The sequence below is a fragment of the Pogoniulus pusillus genome, chromosome 35 (assembly GCF_015220805.1).
Source record: "Pogoniulus pusillus isolate bPogPus1 chromosome 35, bPogPus1.pri, whole genome shotgun sequence".
Lineage (NCBI taxonomy): Eukaryota > Metazoa > Chordata > Aves > Piciformes > Lybiidae > Pogoniulus > Pogoniulus pusillus.
The window spans coordinates 1,405,122-1,421,355 of NC_087298.1; the positions used below are offsets into that span (position 1 = coordinate 1,405,122).

The window sequence follows — 16,234 nt, forward strand, 5'->3', positions numbered from 1 at the left end:
CTCACCAAAATAGCACCAGAGGCTCTCCACGAAGCCCTCTCCCTTCCCAAAGGGAAGAGAAAGGGAGTAAAGGAGAGAGACTGGTGGGGTGGGAAAGAAACTGCACCAGCTGGGATGGAAAGAGGGGCAACAGAACAAAAGCAGCTTTGGTGGGTTCATGGAGTGTGGCTGGTTGCAACTCATGTCATAAAACCTCCAGGGCTCTGAAGAGCTGCACTGTGTGCTGCCACCTCACCTTTATGCTCCCAGTTTGAGACCATTTGCAGTTCTGTCCTAACTCAAAGCAGGACACAACTGCAAATCTGAGCATGCCAAAGCCAGCAAAGCCAAAGGAGTGCAAAGAGCTCAAAGTCAGTTTTGCCAGCAGCAAGTGAGAGCAAAGACTTCTGCTCTGGTCTACAGAGTGGCAACACTTCCCACAGCCTTAGCCCTGAGATGAGCCCTGACAGGGGGCAGCAGGTTGCTCATCCCAGCCCTGCTCACACAGTGCTCAGTGGTTTAGGACATGAGTCCAAGGAACACAGCTCTGGCTTGCACAGTGGCAATGCTCCAGCAGACACTTAGAGGGGATCACAGAATCAGAGAATGGTTTGGGTTGGAAGGGACCTTAAAGATCATCAAGTTCCAACCCCCTGCCATGGGCAGAGACATCTTCACAGATTGCCTCGGGTTGGAAGGGATCCTCTAAGGTCATCTTGTCCAACCCCTCTGCATTCAGCAGGGACAGAGAAGGGCAACGAGGCTGGGGAGAGGCCTTGAGCACAGCCCTACGAGGAGAGGCTGAGGGAGCTGGGATTGGTTAGCCTGGAGAAGAGGAGGCTCAGGGCAGACCTCATTGCTGTCTGCAACGACCTGAGGGGAGGTTGTGGCCAGGAGGAGGTTGCTCTCTTCTCTCAGGTGGCCAGCTCCAGAAGGAGAGGACACAGCCTCAGGCTGTGCCAGGGGAGATTTAGGCTGGAGGTGAGGAGAAAGTTCTTCACTGAGAGAGTCATTGGACACTGGAATGGGCTGCCCGGGGAGGTGGTGGAGTCGCCGTCCCTGGAGCTGTTCAAGGCAGGACTGGACGTGGCACTTGGTGCCATGGTCTGGCCTTGGGCTCTGTGCTAAAGGGTTGGACTTGATGATCTGTGAGGTCTCTTCCAACCCTGGTGATACTGTGAGACTGTGATACTGTGATCTTTAATGTGTCCCAGGGCCACAACAAGTCTGATCTTAAATGTCTCCAGGGACATCTCAACCACATCCCTGGGCAACCTGTTCCACCCCCATTACAAAGAGCTTCCTCCTTATGTCCAGCCTTCGACCAGCACAGCTTGCCCAAGGCCTCATCCCATCTGGCCTTCAGCATCCCCAGGGAGGAGACATCCACAACCTCCCTGGGCAACCTACGTCAGTGTCTTGCCACCCTCACTGGACAGAATGATGCTCAATGAGATGCTCAGGGAGGCTGAAACCCAGGCCAAGAGAAGAATGCACAAGCACAGACCCCACAAGCACAGCCAAGAGGCAGCTGCAGCATCCCCAGCGCGGGAGCGGAAATCAGCCCTACCTGGCTGCCCGGGTTCAGGGGGGTTAAGATGATGTAGTTGGGGTCGGCAGCAGAGGGGACCCTGGAGAGGGCCGGCATGGTGCTCTGGCTCCTCTTGCCCACCTCGGTGTACCTCTCCCAGCCGTCGAGCACCAGCCCGCCGGTGCCGTCGTACAGCAGGTGGCAGCTGCGGCGCTGCTCGGGGCGCGGCACGGTGCCGTTCTTCTCCCGCTTGTTGGGGGGGCACTGCAGGTCGCAGGCAGACTTGCAGGAGGACCTGCGGATCATGCCCTCGTGGCCTGCCTTCACCTGCGGGACCAGCCTCCAGACCAGCAGAATGATCTCGGTGGGACAGTTCCTGCAAGAGGACGTGCAGTGGTTATGGATGTTACCTGCCCCCCAGGCAAGGATACACTCAGGCTGCACTCAGCAGGCTGGAAGCTGAGGAATGAAGCTTTACATGTTTACAGCTTGGCACAACTGAGAAGCATCATCTCCTCTGCTCTCCTCAGCCCCCACCTGGAGCACTGGGTGCAGTTCTGGAGCCCCCAACACAAGGACATGGAAGTGTTGGAGCCAGTCCAGAGGAGGCCACCAAGATGCTGAGAGGGCTGCAGCAGCTCTGCTCTGAGCACAGGCTGAGAGAGTTGGGGCTGTGCAGCCTGGAGAGGAGAAGGCTTGGAGTAGACCTTGGAGTGGCCTTGCAGGATCTGAAGGGGGCTGCAGGTGGGCTGGGGAGGGACTATTGACAAGGTCTGGGAATGGCAGGAGGAGGAGGAGGAATGGGTTTGAAGTGGCAGAGGGGAGGCTGAAACTGGATGTTAGGAAAGGGTTCTCTGCAGTGAGAGTGGGGAGAGACTGGCACAGGTTGAGGGTGGTGAGACACTGGCACAAGTTGAGGGTGCTGAGACACTGGCACAGGTTGCTCAGGGAGGTTGTGGAGCACAGAAGCACCCAACGTGATCAAAGATCACGTTGGGTGCTTCTGTGCTCCACAACCTCCCTGGAGGTGTTCAGGACCAGGTTGCATGAGGCCTTGAGTGACCTGTTCTAGTGGGAGGTGTCCCTGCCTATAGCAGGGGGTTGGAACTGGATGAGTTTTGAGGTCTCTTCCAGCTTGAACCATTCTGTATACAATATATTACAGATATTTGCAACTATATGCAGTAATCCCAGGCTCACAGGACATTAAGGGTTGGAAGGGACCCAAAGAGCTCATCCAGTCCAACCCCTCTGTCACAGCAGGACCACACAATCCAGCTCAGGGCACACAGGAACACATCCAGACAGGCCTGGAAAGGCTCCACACAAGGAGACTCCACAGCCTCTCTGGGCAGCCTGTGCCAGGCTCTGGGACCCTTCCAGGCAAGAAGTTGCCCTTGTGCTGAGCTGGAACCTCCTGTGCTGCAGCTTCCATCCATTGCTGCTGGTCCTATCCCAGGCAGCAGTGAGCAGAGCCTGTCCCCCCCTCCTGACCCCCAGCCCTCAGAGAGTTACAGACATTGATTCAATCCCCTCTCAGTCTTCTCTTCTCCAGCCTAAGCAGCCCCAGGGCCCTCAGCCTCTCCTCACCAGGCACTGCTCCAGTCCCCTCATCATCCTCACAGCCCTCTCTTGGATCCTCTCCAGCAGTTCCTGTCCGTCTCACACTGGGGAGCCCAGAACTGAAGGCAGTGCTCAAGATGAGGTCTCAGCAGGGCAGAGCAGAGGGGCAGGAGAACCTCCCTGGCTCTGCTGGACACACTCTGCTCAATGCCCCCCAGGACCCCACTGGCCTCTTGGCCCCCAGGGCACATTGCTGCCCCATGGATGCTCTCCCCCAGCACCCCCAGGTCCCTTTCCTTGGGGCTGCTCTCCAGCAGTCACCTCCCAGCCTGTCCTGCTGCAGTTTATTCTCCCTCCCCAGGTGCAGGACTCTGCACTTGGCCTTGTTGGACCTCATTTGGTTCCTCTGTGCCCAGCTCTCCAGTAACACACAAGTCAAAAGCAATACAGACACACAAGAGCCCTCCCAGCAGCCAGAGTGCCCAGGAGGGGCTCCAACCACCCTTCCACCTTCTTTCTACCCTCTCCCTTATCTCAGAACCTCTCTTAGGTGCAGGGTGAGCTGAAAGGTCAGCAAGGGGTGGTGAAGCAGAATGATTAGCTGGAAATGTGCAGGTGCAGGCAGAAGAGTTAATACAGCAACAGGCAGGCAGAGGCTGGGTCTGTGTCTGGGTCTGTCCCAGCAGGACAAAGAGGTCACACAGACACCACCACTGCTTTCTTCTCACAGCCAAGAATCTAATTTCTCTCATGAAAGTATTCTACTTAGCCTCAAACTGACACAGGTGGAGCAGCAGGGAGTGAGGCACCAGGCGTGGTTCAGAGTGCCAGGAGCTCTGCATCCCTCCCTCTGCCCTCTCCAGCCCTTGTACCCTTTCTTTTTCCACTCCAGAGAGTCCCTTCCCACTCTCCTGCATCATAGAATCACAGAATGGTTTAGGTTGGAAGGGACCTCAAAGCTCAGCCAGTGCCAACCCTCTGCTATAGGCAGGGACACTTCCCACTAGCACAGGTCACTCAAGGATTCATCCAACCTGGTCCTGAACACCTCCAGGGAGGTTGTGGAGCACAGAAGCACCCAATGTGATCTTTGATCACATTGGGTGCTTCTGTGCTCCACAACCTCCCTGGGAAACCTGTGCCAGTGTCTCAGCACCCTCAACCTGTGCCAGTCTCTCACCACCCTCACTGCAAACAACTTCTTCCTCACACCCCATCTCAATCTCCCCTCTGCCAGTTTAAACCCATTTCTCCTCATCCCCATCTCTCAAAGCCTTTCCCTTCCCAAAGCTCCTGCTCCCCTGCCCTGCCTTCCTTCAAGCTGTCATCCCCCCAGAGCCCTGCAGGGATGCTTTGGGTGAGCACTCACCGAATTTCGTGTGCCAGCTCCACGCACTTCCAGTGCTCCACAGGCTGCTCGTTCAGCTGCAGCACTGTGTCCAGCTGCTGCAGACCTGCCTTTTCTGCTGGGCCACCTGAGGGGAGAAGAGAAATGCCAAGTCACCTGCTGGGCAGAGAGCTGGGAGCATGAGGGGAAGGAGAAGCACTGCAGTCAGTGCATACCCAAGCATCACAGCTTGGAGCCCTCTTCTAAACTCAGTTTGTGTCCCCTAACACCCACAGCTGAAAATGAAGTGGAGCCAGTTGAGCTTGAAGCTTCACCTTTCAAAGTGGACAACCAAACAGCTTCACAGCTTGGAGCCCTCTTCTAAACTCAGTTTGTGTCCCCTCACACCCACAGCTGAAAATGAAGTGGAGCCAGCTGAGCTTGAAGCTTCACCTTTCAAAGTGGACAACCAAACAGCTTCACTGCTTGGAGCCCTCTTCTAAACTCAGTTTGTGTCCCCTAACACCCACAGCTGAAAATGAAGTGGAGCCAGCTGAGCTTGAAGCTTCACCTTTCAAAGTGGACAACCAAACAGCTTCACAGCTTGGAGCCCTCCTCCAAACCCAGGCTGTGTCCCCTAACACTCACAGCTGAAAATGAAGTGGAGCCAGCTGAGCTTGAAGCTTCACCTTTCAAAGTGGACAACCAAACAGCTTCACTGCTTGGAGCCCTCTTCTAAACTCAGTTTGTGTCCCCTCACACCCACAGCTGAAAATGAAGTGGAGCCAGCTGAGCCTGAGGCTTCACTTTTCCAAGTGCACACAGAGAGCACCTGGGACAAAGTCAGAAATGGCCTTTCAGAGCTGTTCTAACAAATTCCCATCTCCCAGTGTGCAGTGGAGAGCACCAAGCTACAACAGAGACACCAAATCCATCCTGCAGGACCACATCGAGAAGATCTGGCCAGGCAAGTGAGGGGAGGGCTCCCATGACCCCGTGCCCCTCTGTGCCCCTGTCTGCCACCTTTCCCCTGGATGCCTTCTGCAGGCCTCCCAGGCAGCTGCACAGCTCTTGGGTTAGGGAGGGAAAGGAACAAAATCTCTGCTAATGACTGCAATATGCTGCCAAAGCAGTGACACAGCCCTGACCCAGGGGCCTCTGGCTACAAAGACTTCAAGAAGGGAAGTTTCTTGGAGGTAACCAGAGCCCTGCCAAGTAAGGGAGCTCCTAAGCCACATCACGACCTGGGAAGTAAATAGAAGGAGCAGAGTCACTGATTCCAATCAGGAATAGGAAGGATCTGCTCTGCTCTGATCTCTTACCAGAGTCCACAGCCTGCACCCGGACCGGGGAGTCGCAGCAGATGGTGAAGCCGAAGCCGTCGCTTCCTCGAGGGATGGTGATCTGAAGGGAGAGCCCGGAGTGCCCCTGTGGGAAAGCAGCTGCTGGGTGTGATCAGTGAGCAGCCCCCCAGCACCCACAGCCTGCAGACACACAGCAGGCACTTCTGCAAGCTGCCACATTGCCCAGAGCAACTGGCACAGTGAATGCTGTCAGAGAATCCTAGAATGGGTTGGGTTGGAAGGGACCTTCAGGGTCCCCCAGCTTCAACACTCTGCCATGGGCAGGGACACCTCCCACCAGCACAGCTTGCTCAAGGCCTCATCCAGCCTGGCCTTCAACATCTCCAGGGAAGGGGCAGCCACAGCCTCCCTGGGCGACCTGTGCCAGTCTCTCCCCAGCCTCACTGCAAAGAATTTCTCCTTCATCTCCACTCTCACTCTCACCTCTCCCAGCTCAAAGCCATTGTCCCTCAGCCTGCCACTCCCAGCCCTCCTCCAAAGCCCCTCCACAGCTCTCCTGCAGCCCCTTCAGGTACTGGAAGGCTGCTCTAAGGTTTCCCTGCAGCCTTCTCTTCTGCAGGCTGCACAGTCCCAACTCTCCCAGCCTGCCCCCATAGATCCAGTCAGTGGGGCCAGGGAGATCTCTCCCCTGCTGCAGCCACGGGGGAGTGGAAAGGATGCTACGAAGTAGTGCAAGGGTCAGCAGAGCTAAAGGCTGCAGGAGTGCTTAGGGGGCACACACAGGTCTCCACTCACAACTCGGGCTGAGGAGCCAGCAGGAAGGAAAACCCAGCAGTCTGGCTCTGACACTGGTCTCTAACACCACTTCTCTCAGCAGGTCACTTGCTGGTTCCAGCCCCAGGGGTAGCTCAGGAGCAGCAGCACTGCTCTGCTCCAGAGGAAGCCGCGGGGATCGGCAGGCTCCTGTCGGCAGGCAGCTGTGCTGGAGTGGGCTCTGGGCATCACCCCCTCAGCTGGCCTGAGAATGTTTGCTCTCACTGAGCCTGGAGAGACTGGATGCTGTGTTGATTTAGGCTCATTCCTCCTCCTGATTCAAGAAGCATTCAGCTTATTACTACACTGCTGTTTGGTTTTGCTGCTGGCTCCCAGCAGCAGCTCAGTGTGACAGCTCCTGTGAATTGCTGATTATCCCCCAAGACATTTGTTGAGATCTTTGTTTTTGCTGACAGAGAGAAGCAGCAGCTTCTGACCTGTTTTATGTGGAGAATAAGCAGTCAGAGAGAAGCCAAAGTTCAGCAGAAGCTGCCAAGGAGGGGAACTGGTTCCTCACTCCTTTACTAGGGGAGGGCAAATGCAGTGAGCTTTCACATCTCCACATGCTGGCCCTGCTCCATTGCTCAGCAGAAAGTTGGGCTCCAGAAGAGAAACTGCCCAGCCCTGGCAGCATCAGGGCAGAGCCAGCCCCACCACGATGAGTTGTTGGGTCCTCAGACAAGGCAGAAGGCTGCCTGTGGCTCTACACCTTCTAGCCAAGCTCACCTTTCAAACACAAAGCATGAGGGATCCGAGGGATCTGAGCCCTGTGGGGGTGTGACCTATCATCAGCAGCACCTCAGAAGCCAACTCAGCATCCTTCCCACCATGGAGACTTCACTTCCAGCCTAAAGCTTCCTCCACACCAATAAGTGTCCCACTTCTTCTCCCTGAGCTGGCTGGATCTTGTCCACTGCCAACAGAGACCCTTTCCCTGTCCAGCTTCTCACTGCTGATGGTTCTCTTTTCTCAGCTGCCACCACCATGGTTTCACAGGGAGTGGAGAAAAGCATTTTTGCCACTATTCACAGAGCATCTGACACAAGCTGGAAGGTGAGAGCCACACAAGCTGGAAGGTGGGAGCCTCCAGAGCTGCAGAGGGTCACTGTACCCAGAACTTTATCCAGCAATGCAGATGAAACGCTCAAATAGAGACCTGAGGAGCTCTAAGACACAAACTATGGTCAGCAGAGCAGTAGTCCTGCAAGAGACAGTGCCCCCAGCTTGGTGAAGCAGGAGGGATCTGAGCCCTGTGGAGGTGTTACCACCAGCAGAACCTCAGGAGCCAACCCAGCATCTTTCCCACCATGCAGACCCCACTCCCAGCCTAAAGCTTCCTCCACACCAATAAGGTTCCTACTGCTTCTCCCTGAGCTGGCTGGATCTTGTCCACTGCAGCATGTGCAGCTCCCAGCACACATTGTCCCCCATCATAGTGTGAGCATGAAATTGAAACCTACCACAAGAAAGCAGATTAAAGCTGGGAGCTGTTTGACTTTTTTGGGGGTTTGGCTGGGAACTGAGACTGTCAGATGCAGGGCATGGGGAGAAAACCCACATTTGCAAGTGCAGGAGACTGGGACCTACACATGGAGTAGGGCACAAGGAGCATCCAGGACAACTCACAGCAGCACCACAATCTCCTTCTCAAGGAGCACATCACCAACAGCTGGGACCAGCCTCAAGCAACATTCAGTTGCCAAAGGTGCACATGAAGACGATTCTGAGAAGAGACAGCAGCAGCCTGGCAGAGCCTTAGCTGCTCACTGTGCCTACCTCTGCCCTAAGGAGTGAGAGATGAAGACAACACCTCCCAGCTCAGCATATTCCCCAGCAGCATGCGCCCCTCCAGGCACACAGCGAATGTTTCCTTCCATCCCCTCTAATCCCCACACATCTCCATCCCCACGGAGGGCTCCCACCCACGCCCTCCATCCCTCTGCAGCAGCAGGCAGAGACCAGCTGGAGCCCCTCATCTTCCCTCACACGCTTTGCTTACGCTCCCAACGCTTCCATCCACTGCTGGCAGCAAACCAACACCCTAGAACCTGCGTGCACATGGCCCAGAGAGAGCAAAAAAGCCCAAGGAGTCCCCGAGTGAGCCGAGCCTTGCAGCAGCAGCACCCCCAGAGCCCCCCCACCCCGGGCACAGGGAGCTACAGACCTGCCTGTATCTGCGCTCCGAGCACACCTTGCAGAGTCCATTGAAGCGGTTCATGGCTGGGGACCCCTCGGCTCGCCCTTAGCCCATGAAAATCCCAGTCCCCTGCAGCAGCTGGAATCCTGTTCTCCTGGTATCCCACGAGTGTGGAACAAACCCCAGGCAAAGTGGCATGACCGCCCATGGGAACCCAGCTCCAGAGAAGAATGGCAGGAAGCCACCTTTCACCTCCCCGGCCCCTGGCTGCGCCGTGTGCCGCTTGACGATAAGCCAGAGGGCTTCCTGAGAACCCCGACTGACAAGGAAGAGAGAGAGAGAGTTTGATATTAACATTCCTGTCAACTCTTTACTATTCCCTGCTCCCTGCTCCCCTTTGCTGTGGCTTTTGTTTCCCCCCACGGCATTCTTCGGGGAGCTCTTTGTTGTTGCAGCCTTGCTCGCAAACAGGCGGAGGATGTGGATGCGTTGCGCAGGCACCCGGAGCTGTGCTCCAGGAGAGGGACAACTGCCTCTGGTCACGCTTGGGAAGGGTGAGAGAGGTTGTTACAACGGCAGAGAGAGAGTTACAATGGCAAAGAGAAAAACAGAGCAGGAAAAAAAAAGGAAAAGCAGAGTTTGGTTGGGAATAGCCCAGGCCAAGGAGACACCGCGTCTCGACAGCGGGGATGTGGAGTGACTCCCTATGGATAGGCTGGGAGAGAAATGGCTCAAGAGCAGCCTGGAGGAGAAGGCTCTGGGGGTGTCAGGTGGTGCCCAAGTGCCCAGCAGCCAGCACTGGTCCCTGGCAGCCCAGAGCCAGCTGTGTGCTGGCTGCAGCCAGAGCAGGCAGAGCAGCAGCACAGGGAGGGGATTCTGCCCCTCCAATCTGCTCTGCTCAACCCTCACCTGCAGCACTGCCTCCAGCTCTGGGAACCCAGCACAAGAAGGACCTGGAGCTGCTGCAGAGGGTCCAGAGGAGGCTACCAAAGATGCTCAGAGGGCTGGAGAAGCTCTGCTGTGGGGACAGGCTGGGAGAGTTGGGGCTGTGCAGCCTGCAGAAGAGAAGGCTTCAGGGAGACCTCAGAGCAGCCTTCCAGTACCTGAAGGGGCTGCAGGAGAGCTGGGGAGGGACTCTGGACAAGGGCTGGGGTGAGGGACAATGGCTTTGAGCTGGGAGAGGGGAGATTGAGACTGCAGAAGAGGAAGAAATTCTTTGGAGTGAAGCTGGAGGAGAGACTGGCACAGGTTGCCCAGGGAGGCTGTGGTCTCCCTGCCAGGAGGTGTTGAAGGCCAGGCTGGATGAGGCCTTGAGCAAGCTGGGCTGGTAGGAGGTGTCCCTGCCCATGGCAGGGAGCTGGCACTGGATGATCTTTAAGGTCCCTTCCAACCCAAACCCATCCTATGGATCTGCGACTCTACTACTTTTGGAATTGAAGACAGAGAAACTCTTGACCCAGCAGCAGCAGGGGACAAAGTCTGCAGTGGGCAGCCCCAGCTGCCAGTGCTGCAGCAGAGCCCCAGGGAGATGAGGCTGTCACAGAGAAGAAAGCATCTTTCATGCTCCCACCCAGGGATGGGAAAGAGAGCAAAGGCTCAAGAGAATCCAAGTCCCAGGCTCCCCTGCCTGGCAGCAGGGATGGCAGGGAGCAGTGTGGAGGCTGGGGAGGGAGCATGAGAAGGAGGAGCATGAGGAGAAGAAATCACCTTCTGTGCTTCTGCATGGAGATGGGAAAGAGAGCAAACCCTCAGGAGAGCCCAAACCCCAGGCTGTCCTGCATGGCAGCAGGGATGGCAGAGGGCAGGGTGGAGGCTGGATAGGGAGTGTGAGGAGCCTCAGTGCTCCCAGGGGACCTGCAGTGTGCTGGAGCCATCAGAGCTGCTCTGAGCAGGGAGTGTGAGGAGCCTCAGTGCTCCCAGGGGACCTGCAGTGTGCTGGAGCCATCGGAGCTGCCCTGAGCAGGGAGTGTGAGGAGCCTCAGTGCTCCCAGGGGACCTGCAGCATGCTGGAGCCATCAGAGCTGCTCTGAGCAGGGAGTGTGAGGAGCCTCAGTGCTCCCAGGGGACCTGCAGCATGCTGGAGCCATCGGAGCTGCCCTGAGCAGGGAGTGTGAGGAGCCTCAGTGCTCCCAGGGGACCTGCAGCATGCTGGAGCCATTAGAGCTGCCCTGAGCAGGGAGTGTGAGGAGCCTCAGTGCTCCCAGGGGACCTGCAGCGTGCTGGAGCCATCAGAGCAGCCCTGAGCAGGGAGTGTGAGGAGCCTCAGTGCTCCCAGGGGACCTGCAGTGTGCTGGAGCCATCAGAGCTGCTCTGAGCAGGGAGTGTGAGGAGCCTCAGTGCTCCCAGGGGACCTGCAGTGTGCTGGAGCCATCAGAGCTGCTCTGAGCAGGGAGTGTGAGGAGCCTCAGTGCTCCCAGGGGACCTGCAGCATGCTGGAGCCATCAGAGCAGCCCTGAGCAGGGAGTGTGAGGAGCCTCAGTGCTCCCAGGGGACCTGCAGTGTGCTGGAGCCATCAGAGCTGCTCTGAGCAGGGAGTGTGAGGAGCCTCAGTGCTCCCAGGGGACCTGCAGTGTGCTGGAGCCATCAGAGCTGCTCTGAGCAGGGAGTGTGAGGAGCCTCAGTGCTCCCAGGGGACCTGCAGTGTGCTGGAGCCATCAGAGCTGCTCTGAGCAGGGAGTGTGAGGAGCCTCAGTGCTCCCAGGGGACCTGCAGTGTGCTGGAGCCATCAGAGCAGCCCTGAGCAGGGAGTGTGAGGAGCCTCAGTGCTCCCAGGGGACCTGCAGCGTGCTGGAGCCATCGGAGCTGCCCCGGGCGCATTGTCCCAGCCCGCCCCAGAGCAGGCTGGAGCTGGAAGGAGGATCTCTCTTCCTTCCCAGGCACCATCTTCCGAGTCCGTGGCGGCTGCCAGGGAGGAAGGGAGGAGAGGGGCGCTGGCTGTTTGTGCTGCTCAGCCCTGCGCCTCCAGACAAACAAGCGCAGCGCAGCGCAGCCGCCGGCGGAATCCGGCACAGATAAATCAGGGCCGGGCGAGCGCCGCTCCCGCTGGGAGCTCTGTGTTTGTGCTGCCACTTCCAGCCCTGCCGCTCCCATACATCACCGAGGCTCCGCCGCAGCCTTCCCCGTCCCGCAGCACACGGCCCGGGAGGGAGCAGGCGAGCAGGAGAAGCTCCCAGCCGCGGAGACGCGGAGCTGGCCAGGGAGCGATGCTGCCGCAGGCTGCCCAGCCCTCAGCCCCCAGCCCCACTGCTCCTTACCCCCACTGCTCCCAGCCCCACTGCTCCTTATCCCCACTGCTCCTTATCCCCACTGCTCCCAGCCCCAGCGTCCCCAGCCCCACCGCTCCCAGCCCCAGAGCCCCCAGCCCCACTGCTCCTTATCCCCACTGCTCCCAGCCCCACTGCTCCAAATGCCCATTGAATCATAGAAGCACAGAATCAGCAGGCTGGAAGAGAGCTCCAAGCTCAGCCAGCCCAACCTAGCACCCAGCCCTGCCCAACCAACCAGACCATGGCACTAAGTGCCCCAGCCAGGATTGGCTGCAACACCTCCAGCCACACAGACTCCACCACCTCCCTGGGCAGCCCATTCCAATGCCAATCACTCTCTCTGCCAGGAACTTCCTAACAACATCCACCCTTGACCTGCCCTGGCACAGCTTCAGGCTGTGTCCCCTTCTTCTGTCCCTGGCTGCCTGGCAGCAGAGCCCAACCCCACCTGGCTACAGCCTCCCTGCAGGCAGCTGCAGGCAGCAATGAGCTCTGCCCTGAGCCTCCTCTGCTGCAGGCTGCACCCCCCCAGCTCCCTCAGCCTCTCCTCACAGGGCTCTGCTCCAGGCCCCTCCCCAGCCTTGCTGCCCTTCTCCAAACACCTTCCAGCACCTCAGCATCTCTCTGCAATGGAGGAGCCCAGAACTGGACACAGCACTCCAGGGGTGGCCTGAGCAGTGCTGAGCACAGGGGCACAAGAACCTCCCTTGTCCTGCTGCCCACACTGCTCCTGAGCCAGCCCAGGATGCCATTGGCTCTGCTGCCCACCTGGGCACTGCTGCCTCCTCTGCAGCTCCTCTCTCCCAGCACCCCCAGCTCCCTCTCTGCCTGGCTGCTCTCAGCCACTCTGGCCCCAGCCTGTAGTGCTGCTTGGGGTTGTTGTGGCCAAAGTGTAGAACCCTGCACTTGGCTTTGTTAAAGCTCCTGGCATTGGACTGTGCCCATCTATCAGCCTGTCCAGGTCTCTCTGCAGGGCTCCCCTGCCCTCTAACAGATCCACATTTGCTCCCAACTTGGTGTCATCTGCAGTCACTGATAGAGGACTCACTCCTCTCATCCAGATCATCAGTGAAGATACTAAACAGGACTGTGCCCAGCACTGATCCCTGGGGCACACCACTGGTGACAGCTGCCAGCTGGATGTGGCACCATTCACCACCACTCTGTTCCCAGCCATCCAGCCAGTTCTTAACCCAGCACAGAGTGCCCCTGTCCAAGCCAAGGGCTGTCAGCTTGGCCAGGAGGTTGCTATGGCAGACAGTGTCAAAGGCCTTCCTGAAGTCCAGGTAGACTACATGCACAGCCTGCCCCACGCCCACCAGGTGGGTCACCTGGGCATAAAAAGAGATCAGGTTGGTTAAGCAGGACCTGCCCCTCCTAAATCCATGCTGGCTTTGTCTGATCCCCTTCCCATCCTGTTGGTGCCCTGTGATTGCTCTCAGGGTGCTCTGCTCCATTATCCTGCATGCCTGGCAAACCTGGTGGCCTTCTGTGAACAGGTCACACCATGGGTAGATGAGGGGTGAGCAACTGATGGCATTGAGCTGGGCCTGAGCAAGGCCTCTGACACTGTCCCACAGCACATCCTGGTCTCCAGGCTGGTGCCACATGGGTTTGATGGGTGGAGCACAGGATGGACAAAGAAGTGGCTTGATGGCTGCACCCACAGAGTGGCTGTCAGTGGCTCCATGGCCAAGTGCAGGCAGTGACAAGTGCAGTCCCTCAGGGAGCAGCCCTGGGACCAGTCTTGCTCAGCATCTCTGTGGGTGCCATGGACAGAGGCACTGAGTGCAGCCTCAGCAGGTTTGCTGCCCACACCAAGCTGTGAGGTGCAGCAGCCAGGCTGGAGGGCAGGATCCAGCCAGAGGGAGCTGGGCAGGCTGCAGAGGTGGGCACAAGCCAAGCTCAGGAGGCTCAACGAGACCAAGGGCAAGGTCCTGCAGCTGGGTGGAGGCAATGGCAAGCACCAATGCAGGCTGGGCAGGGAATGGCTGGAGAGCAGCCCTGAGGAGAGGGACTTGGGGGTGCTGCTGGAGGAGAAGCTCAGCAGGAGCCAGCAGTATGCACTGGCAGCCCAGAAAGCCAAGCAGAGCCTGGGCTGCAGCAGCAGCAGTGTGGCCAGCAGGGCCAGGGAGGGGATTCTGCCCCTCTGCTCTGCTGAGACCCCACCTGGAGTGCTGCATCCCAGACAGCCTCCAACCACCACAGGGATCTGGGGCTGCTTAGTCTGGAGAAGACTGAGAGGGGCTATCTGAGGGCTGGGGGTCAGGAGGGGGGGACAGGCTCTGCTCACTGCTGCCTGGGATAGGACAAGCAGCAATGGATGGAAGCTGCAGCACAGGAGGTTCCAGCTCAGCACAAGGGGGAACTTCTCGACTGAAGGGTCCCAGAGCCTGGCACAGGCTGCCCAGAGAGGTTGTGGAGTCTCCTTCTGTGGAGCCTTTCCAGGCCTGTCTGGATGTGTTCCTCTGTGATCTGTGCTAGATCCCTGTTCTGGCAGGGGGTTGGACTGGATGATCTCCTTGGGTCCCTTCCAACCCCTAATATCCTGTGAGCCTGTGACCATGTGTCTGTGATGGCAACCACATCACAGCCTTCCTGTTTCTCCAAGGCCTCCAGCTCACCCTGCCTGTAGCCCACACTGCATGCATCAGTGTCCATGCACTTCAGCTGGGAGCTGATTTTACCCCTGACACTGGCTGACCACCCTCAGCTTCCTTTGTGGAGAGCCTGGTTCCACCCCCTACCCCCTTAAACTTTGTTTAAAGCCCTCCCAATGAGGGCTAGAATGGGCTAGAAGTCATTTGGCCTTTTTTGATAGTTGGACTCTGTCAAGGTCATCAAGTCCAACCCTTCAGCCAGCACTGCCAGGTCACTGCCAAACCATGGCCCTTGGCACCACATCCACATGGCTTTGAAACTGCCCTGGGCAGCCTCATCCAGGTCTTGACAACCCTTTTGGGGAAGAAATTGTTCCTCGTGGCCAACCTAAGCCTCCCCTGCTGCAACTTGAGGCCATTTCCTCTTGTCCTGTCACTTGTCTCTTGGGAGAAGAGCTCAACCTCCACCTGGCTCCAGCCTCCTTTCAGGGAGCTGTAGAGAGCAATGAGGCCTCCCCTTGGCCTTTTCTTCTCCAGACCAAACACCCCCAGCTCCCTCAGCAGCTCCTCACAAGCCTTGTGCTCTAGACCCTTCCCCCCACATCTTCACACCCTTGGCCATGCCCTGTCACACCTACCTTGAGCTGCTTCATGGTCACTGAACTGTGGTTTTCCTGCACTGCACCCTGACTTCCCAGCATCAGCTCTGCAAGAAAGCAGAAGGAAAGAGCACATCAGGCCAGCAGCAGCCACCTGCTGACAGTCCCCTCCCTTCAGCACTGCACCTAAACACTGTATAGAGATCTCTACGTGCCATGGGCACATCTCCTGTAGGCTGGTGCAGCCCTGCATGGCAGCAGCTGTGAGGTGGTTGCACATCAAGAATGGGCACTGCTGTCTCACCCTGCTCTGTTCCAGCCTGTTCTCCTTCACACATCTTAGCAGCACCACAAGACCAAGGCAGGAGAAAAGCTTCTCATTACCCTGCACAGACCCAAGAAGTCAAACAGAGCCTGGCTATGAGATTCAACCCCAAGGCTGGGAGGCAGGAAGCAGGCAGCTGAAAGGCCAAGCAAGAGGGAGAGGCATGGCTGCAGTGCCCACAGAGCACCAGCCAGCCTCCTGCACCAGCAGGAGCAAGGCTTGAGGGGAGAGCTCAGTGCCTGTGCAGGGCCAGGATCTGCCCCATGCTGCTCTTTTGGGATCCTGGAGCATCACAGGGCTGAGAGGTGCTCATGGGGACAAAGGGTGCCAAGGGGCTGGGGGCTGCTCCCTAGCAGCACAGGGACAGACACAAGGTGTAAGTCCTTCTCCAAACCTTGCCAGCACTGCCTGGGACACCCCAGAGGGGTCACAAACCTCTGCTCTGCTTCGGCCGCTGCGTGGCCACCTTCAGGTGCTTGGTCCTGCCCAGGTCCTCCCCGAGCAGGTAGTACCAGCCACTGATCTCCTGGGGGGAGGAAAGAGGCTGTTGGTGCAGGGGCAGATGCCCTTCTTTAACTCAGCCTGGCTGCCCAGTGCCCCAGAGGGCTCCTGTTGCAGGAGCTGCCCCAGACCAGCAGGCAGCAGCTGCCCAGAGGTGCAGCATGGAGGCCTTAGGGTGCAGCAAGAGCTAAAACTCCATCCCCCTGCAAGGAGGGACCAAGCATCACTGCAGTAAGGAGCCTCGAGGTCTTCAGAGGCAGACAAGGTGCAGAGAGCCAGCTGCTCTCCA

General features: G+C 58.0%; 1 protein-coding gene across 2 annotated transcripts in view; it reads right to left on the reverse strand.

The window, feature by feature from the left end:
* The window catches only part of RGS3 (regulator of G protein signaling 3), a 100,113-nt gene extending 84,151 nt beyond the window's left edge, over positions 1-15,962 (reverse strand). The window contains exons 1-5 of one of the 2 annotated variants that reach the window (XM_064170948.1): positions 15,880-15,962; positions 15,159-15,226; positions 5,723-5,828; positions 4,443-4,548; positions 1,550-1,886 (exon numbers count right to left, since the gene is read on the reverse strand). In XM_064170948.1, coding sequence (XP_064027018.1) covers positions 1,550-1,886; positions 4,443-4,548; positions 5,723-5,828; positions 15,159-15,221 — 612 coding nt within the window. In that variant the 5' untranslated portion in view covers positions 15,222-15,226; positions 15,880-15,962. Of the gene's footprint in view, positions 1-1,549; positions 1,887-4,442; positions 4,549-5,722; positions 5,829-8,681; positions 8,779-15,158; positions 15,227-15,879 lie in introns of those variants that run through there. The other variant, XM_064170949.1, reaches the window with a different exon arrangement.
* Positions 15,963-16,234: the final 272 nt, after the last annotated feature.